This window comes from Hibiscus syriacus, unplaced genomic scaffold (genome assembly GCF_006381635.1).
Source record: "Hibiscus syriacus cultivar Baekdansim isolate YM2019G1 unplaced genomic scaffold, ASM638163v2 tig00110864_pilon, whole genome shotgun sequence".
Classification (NCBI taxonomy): Eukaryota; Viridiplantae; Streptophyta; class Magnoliopsida; order Malvales; family Malvaceae; genus Hibiscus; species Hibiscus syriacus.
In genome coordinates, this window is record NW_024062893.1 from 685,383 (window position 1) to 704,042 (window position 18,660).

The following is an 18,660-nucleotide window of genomic DNA, read 5'->3' on the forward strand; positions in this document are numbered from 1 at the left end:
ACAAATTTTAATTATTTTATCAATAATTTTGACCATATACCTGTTTGGGTCCCTCGTAGTCGTAATATTAAATTGCGAGCAGAATATAATGTAACGATTCTACTCTAATATGTTTTTGAGATCATCGTATTATGCAATAGTAACTGCAATTATAATATAAAATTTATAATTAATTTTAAAAAATAAATCACGCCATAACATTTATAAGGGTAATCTATGTCAAATACCACTCATCTTTAAGCTCGGGCTCGAAAATGCCATCGACGTTTCAATTTTGTCAATTTAGCACTGACGTTTATGTTTTACTGCAATTTTGTCACTCCGCCGTTAATCTGGGACGATGACATGACATTTTTTTTCGTGACGACGATGACATGGCACTCTCGTCAAAACGACGTCGTTTTGTTGATGAAAAATATGTTTTTCATGAGATTCAAACCGTAGACCTTTAGAATCCAAATCTAAATATCCAACCACCAAGCTAACTTAAGAACTTGGTATAACCTTAACAAAACTATTATAAATGTTCATCATTACCACCGTCACCCTCATTATCTCCTGCTGCAACCAAGAAGGAACTCTTCAAACATTTGATATTCAACATGTTAAAAGTAAAAACACAAATCCAATTCTTACCTTATGATCATGGCAGTATTTAGCTAAGTAATAAAGGCATTTCACAGCTGCCATGGCGTTAAGCCCTACCATCTTTTAATGATTTGACAAACTTCGGGATGATCCCCTCCTTTATAGCTCTCACAGTATATTGAGGGGTTTACACGAGAACCTGTATATCATCCAAGGCTTTGTTTTTCCTCATATGATCATCGGAGTTGATTCGAGAGACTGCTGCTTGAAATCTCCAATCCATATCATTTTTCTTCCATTCTTCTATTGAGGATCGAAGGTTAACATTTGGTGTTAGCTCCAAATTTTGAAGCTCTTCTTTGCAAGTAGGACAATCCTTCTTTCCACTCTAGAAGTATCTCTGTATCGCTTTCCGTTCGAAGCTGTGGCCATAAATGATTACAACCGGATCAACCATCATCTCATTGCACAATGGGCATATGAAGGAACCAATAGGGTATTGCTTATGATATGTCAGGGTCTCCTCGCTTTGTGGACTCGAAACGATTTTGATATTATACAACAACTATATCAATTGGGAAAGCTGAAGCGCCTCTGCTTGTTTCTTTTGAATTTCTATCTCTTCTTTTTTCTGCTTCAGAAGTGCCAATTCATTTTGTACTAAAGATGCATCAGCATTAGCACTAACAGCTTCGGCGATCTTCTCTAGAAGCTTTACAGCATTGTCTCGGTTTCTACTGCTTTGGGATACCGAATTCTCTATTTCTGCAGCAATCATTTCGGTCGCTACTGCCACTCGAAACTCCATCGTATTGAGCTTATCAATAACCTCATCATTAATGCTCTTCAAGTTCAATGCCATATCAAGATTAGCCAGCTGCAACGAGGAAATGGTTGAGGCAATATCTTTAGAGACCTTGTAATACGAGTAAAGCAAGAACCGAAGACGGCTACCGGACTTATAATCATCGATTATCTTGGAAGCTTTTCGTAACAAGCCACTCAACTTCTCCAGTGTCGCCTTGGTAAAGTTTGATCCCCTGGCAGCTTCTATTTTCCATACACTTAATGACACCAAAAACACGTCCAGCTCGGAAATACTCCTCGAAAACTCTCGAAAGCTGTCCTTCTCGATCATCACATCCCTCGTTTCCCTAGTGAGCTCCACCATCTGAAGCGTCACACGATTCCAAAGTTCTTAAGTTTTTAAGAGAAGATAATGAGGAAGATAATGAGGGTGACAGTGGTAGTGATGAACATTTTATAATAGTTTTGTTAAGGTTATAGCAAGTTCTTAAGTTAGCTTGGTGGTTGGGTATTTAGATTTGGATTCTAAAGGTTTGCGGTTCGAATCTCATGAAAAACATATTTTTTATCAACAAAACAACGTCGTTTTGAACTTTTTAAGCATCAAAACGACGTCGTTTTGACGAGGGGGCCATGTCATCGCCGTCACGGAAAAAAAATGCCATGTCATCGTCCCGTTAACGGATTAACGGCGGAGTGGCAAAATTGCAGTGAAACATAAACGTCAGCGCTAAAATTGGCAAAATTGAAACGTCGATGACATTTTCGAGCCCGAGCTTAAAGATGAGTGACATTTGACATAGATTACCCTATTTATAATTACTACTGCAGCTACAATTATAATCACGGCCGTAATTTAATATTATAAAGTAATTATATTTTAAAAAATTTAATTTAATTGTTCAACTTTAATATAATTCTATTTTTGGTTATTCCTTAGTTAATTATTTAATAATATTACGGTATATTATTTATCTTTTAAAAAATCAGGAAAGTGTCTTAATTTTTCTAAAAAATATTCTGAAAGTACCCTTGAAATCATTCTTCTCAATTCTTTAACTTAACTTTTTTTTTTCTGATGTTTAAGTTTTTTTTAATTTTAACAAAGATAAGTAATATATTTTGATTCCACAATTATCGAAAGTACGGATTATAGATTAGAGTCGTTTTCTCTAAATTTTGGGATATAAAATTTTAAATATATCCTAAAAAAATCTAAATTAATAGAATAACAAAGAATAATAAAATAAATTCATCGATATTTTAGAATAATAAAAAAAAAGAAATAACCTCAGTGACCAAAAATCCCATATAATATACGATTTTAACCAACTTTTTCCGGATTTGCCAAAATGACCAACAAAATCGCAATGCGATCGCTAATTCGCAACGCGATCTCCATTATCGCAAATCAGTTTCTAGATTCGCAACGCGATTATGACTATCGCAATGCGATTTTCCAATTTCGCGTTGCGATTTTCCCAATTCGCAATGCAAATAAGTAAATCGCAACGCGAATTGGGAAAATCGCAACGCGATACTGACTTTGGCAACGCGATACTGACTTTGGCAACGCGTTGCAATAGTCATTTTCGTATTGCGATTTTCATTTTCAGAAACTATTCTTCTTCTGCAAATTGAAACTTGAATGAATTGCATTACTTGAACCAAAAAACAAAGACAAATACGAAATTCACAGTGTTGCAAATTTAAGTTTGAAGAATAAACTACTACTCTTTATGTTTATTATTGTTTTTGGTATATCTAACTTAGTATGTTTATTGTTTTTGTAGAACTTTTATTCGGCTCAATTGACCTTAAGAAATAAAGTCAGCCTGGCCAAAACAATTGCGTCGAAGCTTTCACCTGCGCAAAAAAAAAATGTTTGAGGATACTTGCTTCGGGCCATGGCTGAAAGTACAACATCCCGGTGGAGATGTGATGTTGACACACCTGTTTCTTCAAACCATGACTAGCGATCTACCAGATACTATACAACGTCGTGATGAAGAGATATGGTTTGATTTTCCACCGGCGTATACATGTTTTGGGTGGGATGAGTTTTGCTTAATCACCGGTCTACGCTTCGGACACGATGATGTAGGTCGGTACACTAGACACATTACCCGCCCATCATGGTTATCCCGGGTTTTTCCTGAGCTGGAGAGGCCGAATCTACACATGGAAGACCTGACGAGATTATTGAATAAGAAAAATGGTTTTACTCGGATGGATGACGTCGATGTTGTCCGAGTATGCCTTCTAATACTTTTGCATGCCAGCTTTTTAGGCAGAGAGGCCAGACAACCTATTCCGAATGATCTAAGAAAATTGGTAGAAGACCTAAATGCGTGGAACCTGTTTCCGTGGGGCTCGTATTTATGGAAAGCTACATGGAATAAGTTATCGTCTGCCTTGGATGATAGAAAAAGTTTGTATGGCAATGGTTCCAAATACACTTTGACAAGCTTTATTTGGGCCTTTAAGGTAAGAATTTTTATATAATGTTTCCAAAATTATAAGTAATTATTTAACAATTACTAATGTTTGTTATTATATTGTTTGTAGATTTGGATATTTGAGGCCTTTCCCGCCATGAAGACATATGCAATAAAAACTTCAAATGATATTCCCAGGGCTATTTCCTGGAAGAGGAAACGGACCTTGCAATGGGAAGATTTACTACGGTATACGACAATAAATAATGTAAGTTAACATAAATACTACCATATGTTTATAAACAAGTTATTACTAGTACACGTTTAACTTTGTTTGAGCTTTTATATTGTTAGGAGGCCAACACTCCATTACAGAGGCTGACACCCACGGAAGCTGACCTTCCCATTGATTGGTGGCAAGCTAGTAAGCGTTTTTTTGATGGCACGGATGATGAGCAGCCTCCACTTCGGGAGCCATCACCTCACCCAGAGCTATCACCTCACCCAGAGCCATCACCTGATCGACCCGACTATACACCTCCACAATGACAGCCATCACCTATTCTGTCATATCATCGAGCCTCTTCTCCACCATCACCGCAAGATAGGCGACCGGCAAAGATGCCACAACGTTTATCTCCCTGTTCTCCACCTCCAGCTCCACGGGATGAGTTAGGGGAGTTACGTGATGAGGTCAATGCCTTGTGTGAGGAGGTCGGTACTTTACGCAAAGACGATGGTGTATGGCGTGTTTAGGTGTCTACTTTACGCGGTGAGGTAGCCACTCTACGTGAGATGGTAGCATCGTTGTAGAATGAGGTTCATACTCTACGCAACGAGGTAAGTTTAAGATTTTTCATATTTAACTTGATGATAAATTTACTCGTAATTTCACTTAGATTAACTATTTCACTTAGATTGCTTAATAAATTCATTCGGTTGCTGCCAATACTGCTAAACTGTTTTTGTTAGTATTTGTTTTTGGTTTTGTTTTTGTCTTTTGGTTGAAGTAATGCAATCCATTCAAGTTTCAATTTGCAGAAGAAGAATAGTTTACTTTCGCAACACGAAAATGACTATCGCAACGCGGAAATGGCTATCGCAATGCGAAATGAAAATCACAACGACAAAATCGCAATGCGAAATGAAAATCGCAACGACAAAATCTCAACGCGAAATGAAAATTGCAATGCGATTTGTGTTTCGCGTTGCGATTTTGTCGTTACGATTTTCATTTCGTATTGCGATTTTGTCGTTGCGATAGCCATTTCCGCGTTGCGATAGTCATTTTCGCGTTGCGAAAGTAAGTTTCGTGTTGCGAAAGTAAACTATTCTTCTCTGGAATGTTTATATATGTTGTCCTTTTAAATGTTTATATAAGTGCTTACTTCTGGAATGTTATCTGATGCATTTTGTGAACTATGATAGAATAATGACTTGGGTGAATACAATGCAAGTTTGAAACATATTTGTCTTTGTTTAATATCATGTTTGTTTATTTACTGATTTATGTATTAATTTTTTTTAGCGGCCCGATAAGGTGGATGCTTTACGTCGGGTTTTCCTTGTACGACGGAGTTCACGCATCAGACGGCGTGCACGTGCTATTACGTCTCCGTTCACCCCAATGGTGCGAAGACTCCGCAAGAAGAAGCCTGACTCACCTGTCATCCCTCAAGAGTCCCCTCCAATTGTTCAAGAGGCCCCTATCATCCCTCAAGAGTCCCCCCACCATTCAAGAGGCCACTGTCATCGTTGAAGAGGTCCCTCCCACCATTCCAGAGCCCGATTCACATGGGGTAATATATCAAATTATTGAGAAACCCCCACCGTTGCCGGACATGATGGATGAGAGTTGGCTCTCGTATGAGTTATCGGCTAGTACCCTTCCGGTATCTAAAGTGGAGATGAGACAATTACCGGAAACAATTCTGGATAATACCCTTTGGGCTAAGACCGCAGTTGATTTTTATCTACATGAGCGGAGCCAAGGGTATTACACTGACATAAGCAAACTCAACGATGAGATGTATTTATTGCTTAATCGATCTTGGTGGGGTGTGTTATTAGGGGTTGAAGACAGTGGCTATTTCGATGGGGAGGTAAGTCTTATATTTGTCTTATATATGATTTTGATTAATTTTTTTTAAAATTAATGTAATTCACTAATATATGTCTTTTTTTGTAAAACAGCATATCGATGCGTGGGTGTCACGTCTTCTAATAATAAGGAAGCTTAGGAAAAATAAAAGAAATTCACGATATACAATAATGCCGACGGCTTTTCACGCAGTTCACTTGAAGAATCAACAAGATGAATCATTTTCGTTGGGCAATGGACAAGCTAAACTTTATCCTGCATGGTGGGAGGTCGAAAAGGTTAGTGTTTATTTTTTAAATTTTTTAAAGGTGTTCATAAATAAGTGCGCAAATAAATGAATTATTAATTATGATTGCATGTGTTTATCCCTGTTTTGGAACGTCGTCATTGGCTTCTCGTCCAACTTCAGCTCCCATCCCTGAAGATAATAGTATATGACAGCATGATAAATTACATATCACTGTCTGATTTGAGAGATATTATCAAGGGATGGAGCTCTCATTTGGCTAAGTTCTTGGATGGGATTAATTATTGGACTCATTCTGGACACAAGAAGCCAAAGAAGTTCAATGTCACAGTTGTCAGAGACGAGACCGTGCCACAACAATCGCCGGGAGCCAGAGGGGATTGTGGTCCTCTCGTATGCATGTGCTTGTCGCGTTTGACGACGGGAAGCACAGAGTTTCTACCTCCCGCCGATAGAGATAGAGCTGTAGTAGGCTTGTGGTTTCGGCATTATATGGCTAGAGCGATATATTCGAGACGCTGCCTACCTGCATCCGCGTTATGAAAATATCCATTGTTAATTGGTAAGTCAAATGCAAGTTTTGTTAACATATATACTCCTTTTGGTTTGAAAATGTTTGGTTAAGTACCTAGAATTCAATAATTTGCTGTTTGTAGGTTTTAGATGTGTAGGAAGTCTTGTTTGAGCAAATGTTTGGTTTCTGCAGGTTAATCTTTAAGTGAGCTGCGTGAAATGGATGTACGGGTGAAAAAGTTGATTCATTGATTCAATAATTGATGAGGAAATAAGAATTATTATTATTTTTTGATTGTTTAATTGATTTGTAAAAAATGATTTGTAAATGTTGATTTGTTTAATTGATGTGTACATAATTCTTATTTGTGCTTGTTTAATTGATTGAAATGTAATAGTTGATTTGTTGATTTTCAATATGCATTATGTTGAAGGCAAAACAGACTATCGCAACACGAAACTGACTATCGCAACGAGAGAATCGCAATGCGAAATGAAAATCGCAACGAGAAAATCGTAATGCGATTTTCATTTCGCATTGCGATTTTCGCGTTGCGATAGCCATTTTCGCGTTGCGATTTCCCCGTTGCGATAGTCAAATGAATGTCTAATAAGTGATAACAACTGAACAGATCATAACAATGTTCAAACTCAAGTTACTAATACATACCTAACTGAAAATGTTAAAAGTGCACACATAAAATACATATAATACAACGTTTGCATTTAAAAATCGCCTAAGTTAACAGTCCGAAAAGGTGAAGCCGGTTGTGATTGGGATTTTGAAGATGATTGCGATTTTGATTGCCTTTTGCTTGACACCATATGAGCTTTGGATTTTGATGAGGATCCATATTTTGGTAGAGGAAAAGATGATTGTGATGGCACTGGTGAACCACATGTCAACCTTGTATGACCACTTTCCTTGCACCGACTACATGTCGATCTCTTTTTCTCTTCACCCTTAGACGGTATACGATCGTGACTTTTTGGTCGGCCAGGTAGCTTTCTGTCCATGGCTGGTGGAAAAACTGTTTGTAAGTCATCTGGTATGTCCCACTCAGAAGGATGTGGAATAGGGTAGACAATCTCGGCATAAGTCTGTCGATATACTTCTGTAGTGTAGCAATCCATAGCGTATGTGCTTGAATCATCTTGGTTTAGATGAAGAGCAACTTTTATAACATGGCCACACGGATAACCAGATGTTTGCCATTTCATACAACTACACGTCCTTGCATTTAGATCGACAAGCCCATTTAAGTTATTATCCAGTACTTCAAACAAAGTGTTTGAACATGGTTCAACTCTCCATGACGTTGACTTCATAACATGTTTCGTTATCTTTTTTTCAGTCCATGGTGTAACACGATGTTCCAATGTTCCTGTAAATTTAAATAAATAATACTTAGTAAAATATATGATAAGTTACGAATTCAAAGAAATAATACCTGCATGGTTTCTTTTCTTGTAGTACCACTGTTGAATAGAGGCTCGAAAAAACTCCATTAACATAGTAATGGGTAATTTCCGGGAATGACGACTTAGAGCGTTGATTGATTCTGCACTATTAGATGTCATGAAACCATATCTTGCTCCAAGTTGATGTACTCTTTACCATCTTTCAAACCCGACATCTTCTAGTGTTTGAGCACACTGAGGCAAAATACGTCTTAAACAGTTTATATGCTTATTGAAATCCACTTCCCGATAAGCTTTTACAGCCTTCCAGTATGTCCATTTGTGCTTTTTTATACCAGTAGACCTTGATTTTAGATTTCTATACAAATGAACACCACAAAGTCCATGAAAAGTATCTAGGAAACACCTTCTAACAACGTTGTCAATTGAGTTTGCCCTATCGGATATGATTGTCAGATTGCTAATAGGACCTATGCAATCCCTAAGATGCCCCATAAACCATGTCCATGAATCAGAGGTTTCAGATTTGCCAACCCCGTAAGCTATTGGCAATATCCCATTGTTAGCATCCATGGCTACTGCTAATAAGTTTACTCCAAGGTATCGACCTTTCAAATGTGCTCCGTCAACTATAATAATTGGGCGCATGCAAGTAATAAACGAACGAATCTACAAAATAATATACACAAGAAATATAATCATTTAAATGTGAAATGCATGTAACTAACAAAAATGAGTCAACAGAATTATATTGATTTACTAACCGCAGCACCAATGGCGATAAACAGCAACTCAAAGTGTCCATCTCTATCTGTTTTGATATGAGTTACCGACCTAGGATTTTTCAGCTTTAAATTGTGACAATAAGCCGGCATTTGGGCAAACGATGCTTCTGGCGACCCCCTCAACAATTCCAAGGCATAACATTTGGCTCTCCAAGCTTGATAATATGATATACTAATCTTGAACCGAGCATTCATGTCAGTCATAATTTCATGTCCCCGATATACCCTGCCATTCAAAAACATTAACTCAGCCAGAAAACCACCCAACACCTTTTTGTTTGCCTGTCTATGGTGAGGAAAAACTTGGGTTCTTGAACATGTATGTTTATCAATAAAAGTCCTAACTTGAAACATTTCGCAATCTTTTATCCTCTTTGCAATCATACGCCACGTACAGTTTTTGTCAATCATACACCTTGTTTCGAAACGATCTTTGCTTGATTTGTTAACTTTTAGTTGATAGCCATCTTCCACACATTTCGTATACAAAGCTATCTTCAAGTCTTCCTTTGTATCAAAACAATCATCTTTCTTGATACGAATAAATTTTGTGTAACAATCAACTGCTTTCTTTACCAACTCTTCTTCCGGTATCTGAAGTAATTCTGGCATATTCCAGTTATACTCCCGTGGCATTTTCTTTTCGGGGACTTTTTCTTCTTCTTTTTCTTCTTCAGGATTATATGAATTACATAATGGATGTTCAACATGTTCATTCACAGTCGTAACTTCCTCCTCATTATCATCAACAACATCTTCCTCGACAACGGTTGTTTCATCATCAAAATTCAGGTATTGACCAATATCAAAATCATTACACGCAGGGTCTGTTTCTTCTTCTGAAACATCATCAAAATCCGAGTATTGACCAATATCAAAGTTCGGGTATTGACCAAGATCAAATTTCGAATACTGACTAGTACTCACAATTTTTTCAGTTGGCTCATCATCGTCTAATTGGTCAATACGAAAACCGAAATTTGGTGCTGAAAGTTGATTGGGATTTGGATTAGAGAAAGGTTGTGGGTTTTGAGAAAAACTTAGTTGATTACTACACGCTACTGACCCAACAATACTCCTTCTAGGTTCAACAACATACAATGTAACATCATCACTTGAAACACTAATGTAAGCAATGAATCGTTCAACATCTTCATTGTCGGTTAACAAATAAACTTTACCATTTCTCTGATAAGATATCCTAAATCCACTTAGGGGCTCTAAATTCAATTTCTTTGAAACACGTAACATTAGAGTTTCATAAGTTAACTTTTTTAATGACAGTTTTAGTTGAAGATTCATGGGTAAAGGCATATATTGTAAAACACCATGAACATTCTCCCATGACCCTCCAAAACACAAATCTATCCAAACATGATCAACATTAGATGATTTCATGGTTGTAAATTAATTTACTAAACAAACGAGCTGCGAAACTAAGACTTGTTGTCGGATGGGGAAGGATGTAGGAACGGATATAGGAACGGATGTCGCCGGAGAGAGTGATAGATGGAGATGGAATGAGTTGTGATTTAGGGATTTAGGTTATGAGTTATTGCTGCTGCGTAGATATATATCCAAAATATTTGTGTTGCGAAACTAAAACATGTTGCGAAGTTTGAAAATCGCATTGCGATTCTGTATTATCTCGTTGCGATAGTCAGAATCTCGTTGCGAAAGTCAGAATCGCGTTGCGAAAGTCAGAATCGCGTTGCGAAAGTCAGAATCGCATTGCGAAAGTCAGTATCGCGTTGCGAAAGTCAGTATCGCGTTGCGAAAGTCAGTATTGCGTTGATATTTTGTATTATCGCGTTGCGATAGTCAGTGTCGCATTGCGATAGTCAGTATCGCATTGCGATTTTCCAAATTCGCGTTGCGATTTACTTATTCGCATTGCGAATTGGGAAAATCGCAACGCGAAATTGGAAAATTGCATTGCGATAGTCATAATCGCGTTGCGAATCTGGAAACTGATTTGCGATAATGGAGATCGCGTTGCGAATTAGCGATCGCATTGCGATTTTGTTGGTCATTTTGGCAAATCCGAAAAAAGTCGGTTAAAATCGTATATTATATGGGATTTTTGGTCACTGAGGTTATTTTCTCTAAAAAAAATGACAATATCAATGACAGCATGAAAACTTTAAAAGTTTTATATGTTTTGGTAATATGATAAAATAATTAACGAAAAACATCACAAATCACTTTATTTGTTTCTGATTTTATATCTAAGTGATAAATGTACAAAAATAGTGATTAAATATAAAAAATTTAAAATTTAATGACCAAAATATGAATATAGTTAAAGTTAAGTGATACAAATCACCTTTTTTGAGAATGAACCATACTTTGCAACAACTCATCTTCAGGGGGAGACTCTCAATGAAGAGGAGACCCTTAACTCCCGCCTCATTATACCTCCTGATCCTACCACCACTATCACCAACAAGCCTACAAATCAGGGTGTCATTGTAGTTCTAGATTTAGACATTGGTTCCCCTATGCAACAAGAAATAAGCACGATCAATGAGCAACAACCACTCGATCCAAAGAGACGGCAAGAACAAGCTCCAGAACTGCGGACTTATTCTCCATGACGGCATTCTCCTGAAACTAAGACAACAGTGCCAATTTCATCCCCAATAGATGACTATTCTAAAACAAAAGCCTCACCTCTATCGCCATCCATTTATATTCCAATTGCAGTTCGAAAGGGAAAAAGAAGTTGCACTCAACACCTTATTTCCCTGTTGTCTAAGTCTTATAAATCTTTTGTGTCTTATGTTGATTATGTAGAAACACCAAAAAATATAGAAGAGGCTCTTGAATCTGTTGAGTGGAGGAATGCTGTGATGGAAGAAATGAGGGCTCTCAAGGTAAATGAAACTTGGGAAGTCTCGAATCTACCTAGTGGGAAGAAGACAGTAGGATGCAAATGGATCTTTGACTACAAAGTTTAAACCTGATGGTAGTATTGACCGACACAAGGCTCGACTCGTTGGTAAGGATTTCACCCAAACCTATGGCCTAGGCTACGACGAGACATTCGCATCGTTTGCCAAGCTAAACACCATTCGAGTTCTTCTATCTCTAACTGTCAACATGGGCTGGCCTTTGACTCAATTGGATGTAAAAAATGTATTCCTCAATGGAGAGTTAAATGAGGAAGTATACATGGATTTTCCACCCGGGTTTGAAGAAAGCAAGGGCCAAGTATGCAAGTTGAAGAAGTCCTTATATGGGCTGAAGCATTCTCCAAGGGCATGGTTCATTCGATTTACCAAAGCTATGATCAGTAGGAGCTACACCTAGGGGCAGACAGACCATACCATGTTTTACAAGCATTCGAAAGGTGGGAAATACTACATCCTTATTGTTTATATGGATGTTATAATATTAACAGGGGATGATTCAAAAGAAATTAAAAGTCAAAGAATTTCTTAGTGCTGAATTCGAACTTAAGGACTTGGGGAACCTTAAGTACTTCCTTGGAATGGAAGTAGCAAGGTCTGAAACATGTATTTCCATCTCCCAAAGAAAGTATATTCTTGATCTATTGTTTGAAGTTGGGTTGTTAGGGTGTAAACCAGTTAAAACTCCTATGGAATTTAATCTTAAATTGGGAACTGATAGAGATGGAGAAGAAGTCGACAAGGGGAGATATCAACGACTGGTAGGAAGACTCGTCTACCTATCTCTCACCCTTCCAGACATAACCTTTGGTGTGAGTGTTATCAGTCAGTACATGCATGCCCCAAGAGAGAAGCAGCTGGAAGTTGCTTACAAAATTTTAAAGTATCTAAAGGGGACTCCTGGTAAAGGCCTACACTTCAAGAAAACTGCCAACCGAAGTGTGGAAATTTACACTGACGCAGACTGGGCAAGGTCTGTTAATCACAAACGTTCTACAAGTGGTTTCCATAGCTATGTGTGGGTCAATCTTGTGACATGGAGAAGAAAAAAGTAGTCAGTTGTAACAAGCAACAGCGTAGAAGCAGAGTATCAAGCACTATCCCATAGCATATGCGAAGGAATTTGGATACAACGACTAATGGGAGAACTAAAAGTGCTCTACACTAGACCTATAAAGATGTACTGTAACAACCAAGCAGCTGTCAGCATAGCTCATAACCCTGTTCACCACAATCGCACCAAACACGTAGAAATATATCGCCACTTCATCAAGGAAAGAACTAACTCAGGAGAAGTGTGCATCACCTACCTACCTACCATACAACAAGTTGCAGACTTGCTAACTAAAAGCTTGAGCAGAAACATATTCGAGGAGCTCATCGGCAAGTTGGGTTTGATAAATATCTACACTCCAGCTTGAGGGGGACTCTTAGCATTCCTAAGATTAAGGACAAAATACTTACCTTAGTCCTAGGAGTTACCTTGACTAGTAGGATCTAATCTTAGTCTCTAATTCTTAGGAAGATACTGATTTTTAGGGATTGTTTCTTTATTTGTACTTAGTTCTCCTTATAAAGGCTGTAAATTAAATAATAAAAAGGAACAATCTTCTTTTTAAGTTTGTTCATTTATCTCTACAGTTCAATACTCTTTTCCTCTATTAACCAAGTTGCAAATGTGGTGTTGTTCATTAAGAATGGTATGAGTTGACTAACATTTTAGGATGAACTTGAAGCGTTATCTTTGTGAGTATCTGCCAAGTTTGCCAATAGCTTTTGTTAGTGTTTGATTGAACAAATATATTTTGTCCAATTGACTTTAGGCACTTGGAATTAGAAGGAAAGCCAGCAGCTGTCGTTATATGGTTGTTTTTCAGTATGGATCTACTGTCTTGTTTAACATTGAGGACCATGAAGTTGAGAGCCACCTTGAAATGGTTAGGAAACATGCTTCTGGATTGCTTACAGAAATGAGGAAAGATGGTAAATTCTTTTACTTTCTTTTTTTCTTTCATTTCTTGTTGGGGCACATGTAATGTCATATATTACAAACTAATTTTCTGTTTTCTGTTTGACTGTTTGCATTAGATTATACTGTAAAAGAGCAGCCATTATTGACAAAGGATATGCAGGGAGGACTTGATTACATTGTTCTTAAAACTTTAGACACTGATAGCATCCGTGTCATCGGAAGTGTTCTTGGTCAAAGCATTGCATTGGATTATTTTGTTTCACAGGTACTACAAGAAATTTCCACAGAAGCATAAATATTTAGTTTATTACAAGAAAAGGTGTTTGCATAGAGACCATACTTCCCATTCTAAATGATTCCCGGCTTGAAAGCCTGTTACTCTGCCAGGTATTTCCTTTGGAGATTGATTGTGGTCTTTCTCCATGTCTCTCAGGTTGATGGGATGGTTGAAGGGTTGGCTGACATAAATCGTGCAATGGAAAAGACTGGAACTTTCACAATGGATCGGACAAGGCTCATTAAACTCGTTGGAAAAGCCAATTCAAATTTGGCTGATGTAATTCTTAAAGTTGGTCTTTTTGAGAGGTAATATCTCTGGCAAAATTGCTTGCCTTACACAACGCTGCAGAGTGCATCAACTTATTTTCCAAACTACATATTCCAACATTTTTATGGATCATTGTGCTCTGTGTTTACCGTGCAATCATTTAAAGTTTGATGTAAGAAAAATACCTAATAAATTGTGACTTTCCTTCTCTCTCCTTCCCTTTCTTTTGGACGATCATTATTTATTTTCTTTTTTGCATCCTCTCCTTACTATTCCTCTATCTAAATAATTCTGGATGTACATGTGTGATCTTGTGATTACAAGATTCTTTGCACATTAAACTTGCAGTAACACGAGGAGTTGTTAGAGTACTGATAAAATGCCTTGGGTTGGTGACTGCAAGACTGTGCTGGTTCAATTAATTATTGTAGCACCTCGAGAAAATCTTCTATAAAGTAGGATCTCGTATCGGTATTCGGTGTGTCTCCTATAAATAAATATTGGTGGGCTTAACATTATTTTGTAATTATGGCACCGAAGAGGTCGAGAGTTGGGTCTGCAAGAGTTCTTATTTGAAAAGTAATATCAAAGAAACTAGGATTTACTCTAAAGTTACATTATGCAGCCTATTGGTGAGATATTACATGTCTTGGCTCAGCAAGCATGAAACTGGTCCTTCTCCAAATGTCACTTCTCAACTCTAGTGTCATTCGAAGATTGTCTTGCTGAAGTTAGTCAAAATAGGACTAGCAACTCCCGTTTCTTATTCATTTAATGCATTTGAATACCAAGCAGTAGATGCATGAGTTGGATTTTGTAACCAAATTGTTGGTTTTGTTTCATTATCCAGATCAGAAATTGCTTGGAGAGAAGCAAGATATGCTCAAATATACGAGTACCTTCGAGAGGAGTATGAGGTGACACAACGCTTTGGGAATCTGGATTTCAAGCTAAAATTTGTGGAGGTACCTTCATGTTTTATCTACACCTATATGAATTTCATACCTATTGATTTCTAAGAAATCTTTTTCAAACTAAAACATGCTGGCATGTTAGAGCTTCAGTTGTAACATTTACTTCGTTTATTGCAGCACAACATTCGCTTCCTTCAAGAAGTTATCCAAAATAGACGGTCCGATCTCTTGGAATGTTGTATCATTTTCTTGTTGACTATAGAGAACGTGATAGCAATATATGAGATTGTCCGTGAATCGACCAGAGTTTCTCTGTGACTTGGCTGGCTAACTGGTGAGGAAGTTAGGGTAGGCAAACTGGTTACAGTAGCAAAAATTAAACAGATTATAACTGAAAAGTAGGGGAAGATCAGTTATAGCATACATTTTTAGGCCACCAACTATTGGCACATCAAGTATTTGCATCAACTCTTCTGCATCTGGCAATCAAGGATACAGTTTCTGGTTATATTCAAATATACACATATCTATTGTGTACCAAAAAAATTATCCCTTGTGTCAGATACTGGCATACTTTTGAATATATTGAAACCATAACAGGTTTTACAGGTGATATTAATTTTTTTATATTGAAAGCGATATTTCATTTGAAAAAAAAGCAACTACTGCAGGTTGGCAATAAATCCAGCTCCCTGGGCAAAGAGTTACAGCTAAGGACAATGACAACTGTAGAATTTAGCTGCATAGTACTAAGAATGAAAAGGCTCATATGAAAATTTGAATGAAATCAGTCTTCTCGTCTCATTTTCTTCTCTCTTGTCAATTCTTTTCTGAACTTGCAATAAGTTAATTATAAATTGGTATTAGAGTCTAAATGACAGAAAATGCAAACTTGGCTTGTCATGCAGCCGCAGATAAATGATATACAAAGGCAGGTGGAACAAATGAAGGATGAACCCAAAGCTCCAAAATGATGGGATTGGGAGGAGCAGGAAGGCAAGCTGAGTAATCGTTAATATATAACGAAGACACAATGCATTAAGAATCCAATGAGTGCCCTTATTGGGAGCGTAAGACAATGAATTAAGAATCCATCGATTGATCCACCCATTTGATTAACAGTGGCAACACCTATAGTTTTATAACAATGGAAAGGATAGAGTTGGTAACTACTCACCCCTTGGTCAGCTAAAAGGGATAAGCTAGCAAGGATCAATCAATCATGATTTCATAGTACTTCAGTTTGGTGAAGTGATATGATATTCAGGCTTGACTGCATGAAGAAATTCAGTCTTATTACGATGGACTTCAATAATATTCATTTTCAATATTTATCGCATAGAATAGTCAAAATCAGAATGCATAGTATTTTTTTATCACGTTGCAAAATAATTATCATACTACATAATATAAATCATGGAAAAATAAATAAATTTGAAGTTGTTTTTGGATAATATATAAAAATTAAATCCAAGATTTTGATTGGTTCTTAGATATTCCTATAGCCGTAAATAAATTTGAAAAAAAAATCAATAGGTATAGTACGAATGAGAAACATTAGGGGAAGTCGGGGTTGTTTCAGGAAAGGCGGACTAATATACGATTAATATACGGCGTTACCGGAAACATAATAAGATATTTAACAAAGTCGGTTTAGCGCTACCGGAAATGTTGAGTAATAATAATGTTGTAAGTGGAAATCATGAAGAAATATTAAAAAATTTGGCAACCGGCAAACTTAGCTTGTCGGTACGTATCGATACAAATAAAAATGTATGCATAACAATATATCAGGTAAAAATATGAGAAAACCGGGCTCAATATGACAAAATCGGTAAAACGCTACCAGATATGTTGAAAGTATTGAAATGATTGAAATAAGTATAGACACTTTTGGAATTTTAAAAAAAAGTAGTACTAGCGCCTAAAAAGTATCAATAATTTATAAAAATGTATCGATACACAACAATATAACAGGTAAAAATATGATAAAACCGGTTTCATTATGACAAAACCAGTAAAGTGCTACCGGATATGTTGAAAGTATCGATTACATTTAAATAAGTATCGACACTTTTGGAATTTAAAATAAAAGTAGTACTAGAGCCTAAAAAGTATCGATAATTTATAAAAATGTATCAATACACAACAATATAACATGTAAAATATGATAAAAATCGGTTTCATTATTGCAAAACCGGTAAAGCGCTACCGGATATGTTGAAAGTACCGATTCCATTGAAATAAGTATCGACACTTTTGGAATTTAAAAGAAAAACAGTAATAGTGTCTATAAAGTATCGATACTTTATAAAAATGTATCGATCCACAATAATATAACAGGTAAAAATATGACAAAACCAGTTTCATTATGACAAAACCGATAAAGCGCTACCAGATATGTTGAATGTATGGATACTTTAATAAGTACGCGTAAGAAATTATTGATATTTTAAAAAGAAATAGGTAAATATTCTATCGAAAGTATTGACACCTGACATAAAAGTACTGAGACATTTGTAATTGTATCGATTAAATATAAATAACATATCCGGTTAAAATATAAAAGGCATAACTCACTTTCCTCTGAAAATAGATAGAACACAGCCGAGTTTTTGAAATCGAAGCGTAATTGTTGCTGCATTTCAGAAGACATTTTTAAAGCGAGGTTTGTTTGTTTGTTGTTGCAGTCGAATCGAAAAGTTCGTTGTCAAAACCCTAGTTTTTTATTATTACAGTAATCGAAATAGGGGTTTTATATGTTGTTTAGGGTTTTTGAAGTAAAAAAGCATTTGGGACCGATTACAAATAAAAAGTGATATTCTAGGTAGATGATAAATATAGATACTTTTATTAAATATTATAAGTAGAAAATGATATTATAGGTTGTATAAATGTGCCGATACTTGGAGTATTGAGTGTTCTCATTCGTTTGAAGGAACTAGGGATTAGGGGTTTTGGGTTTGGTTTGGGGATTTCGAATCGAAACCAAAAAGGATTTAGGACTGATTATATAATATTATAGGTAGAAAATAAATATGGATAATTGTATATAATATTATAGGTAGAAAATGATATTGTAGGTTGTATAAATGTACTTATACTTGTAGTAGTGGCCATTCAAATTCTTTTGATGGAAACCATTTTACTACAAGAGTAGTTATCGATATTTGTATATTGAATAAAGTGTATGTAACCAGTATTTGATTTTGATTTGCGTAAACTGATATATGAAGGAAAAATGAAGTAAACGGATCTTGCAATTGTTGGTGGCAAAGATGACTTTAAAATTGAGGCTGAGAGTCGAAAGCAACAAAAGGGTGAATATATGTACTTCTAGTAAGTATCAATGTATTTTTGTTATTATTGTTGAAATGGTAATTGGATTAAAGTATTTAAGAACTTTAAATTGAT

The 18,660-nt window shown here is 36.4% G+C and overlaps 1 protein-coding gene and 1 pseudogene across 1 annotated transcript; one reads left to right on the forward strand and one right to left on the reverse strand.

Annotated features, from left to right (window-relative positions):
- Positions 1-517: 517 nt before the first annotated feature.
- LOC120143864 lies at positions 518-11,504 on the reverse strand (annotated as a pseudogene).
- A 499-nt stretch (positions 11,505-12,003) lies between these two features.
- Positions 12,004-15,767, forward strand: LOC120143865. Its single transcript, XM_039158083.1, has 8 exons — positions 12,004-12,114; positions 12,305-12,786; positions 13,537-13,591; positions 13,637-13,796; positions 13,902-14,050; positions 14,219-14,370; positions 15,183-15,297; positions 15,424-15,767. Exons 1-8 carry the CDS (start codon positions 12,004-12,006, stop codon positions 15,562-15,564), a joined length of 1,365 nt encoding a protein of 454 aa, XP_039014014.1. The 3' UTR covers positions 15,565-15,767.
- Positions 15,768-18,660: the final 2,893 nt, after the last annotated feature.

Excerpts from the sequence above, each read along its gene's own strand:
- LOC120143865 (XM_039158083.1), top strand. The coding sequence starts at position 12,004 with ATGGGCTGGCCTTTGACTCAATTGGATGTAAAAAATGTATTCCTCAAT. Across the intron at positions 12,115-12,304 it reads TTGAAGAAAGCAAGGGCCAA|GGGATGATTCAAAAGAAATT; the intron begins GTATGCAAGTTG and ends TAATATTAACAG. Across the intron at positions 13,797-13,901 it reads TACAGAAATGAGGAAAGATG|ATTATACTGTAAAAGAGCAG; the intron begins GTAAATTCTTTT and ends TGTTTGCATTAG.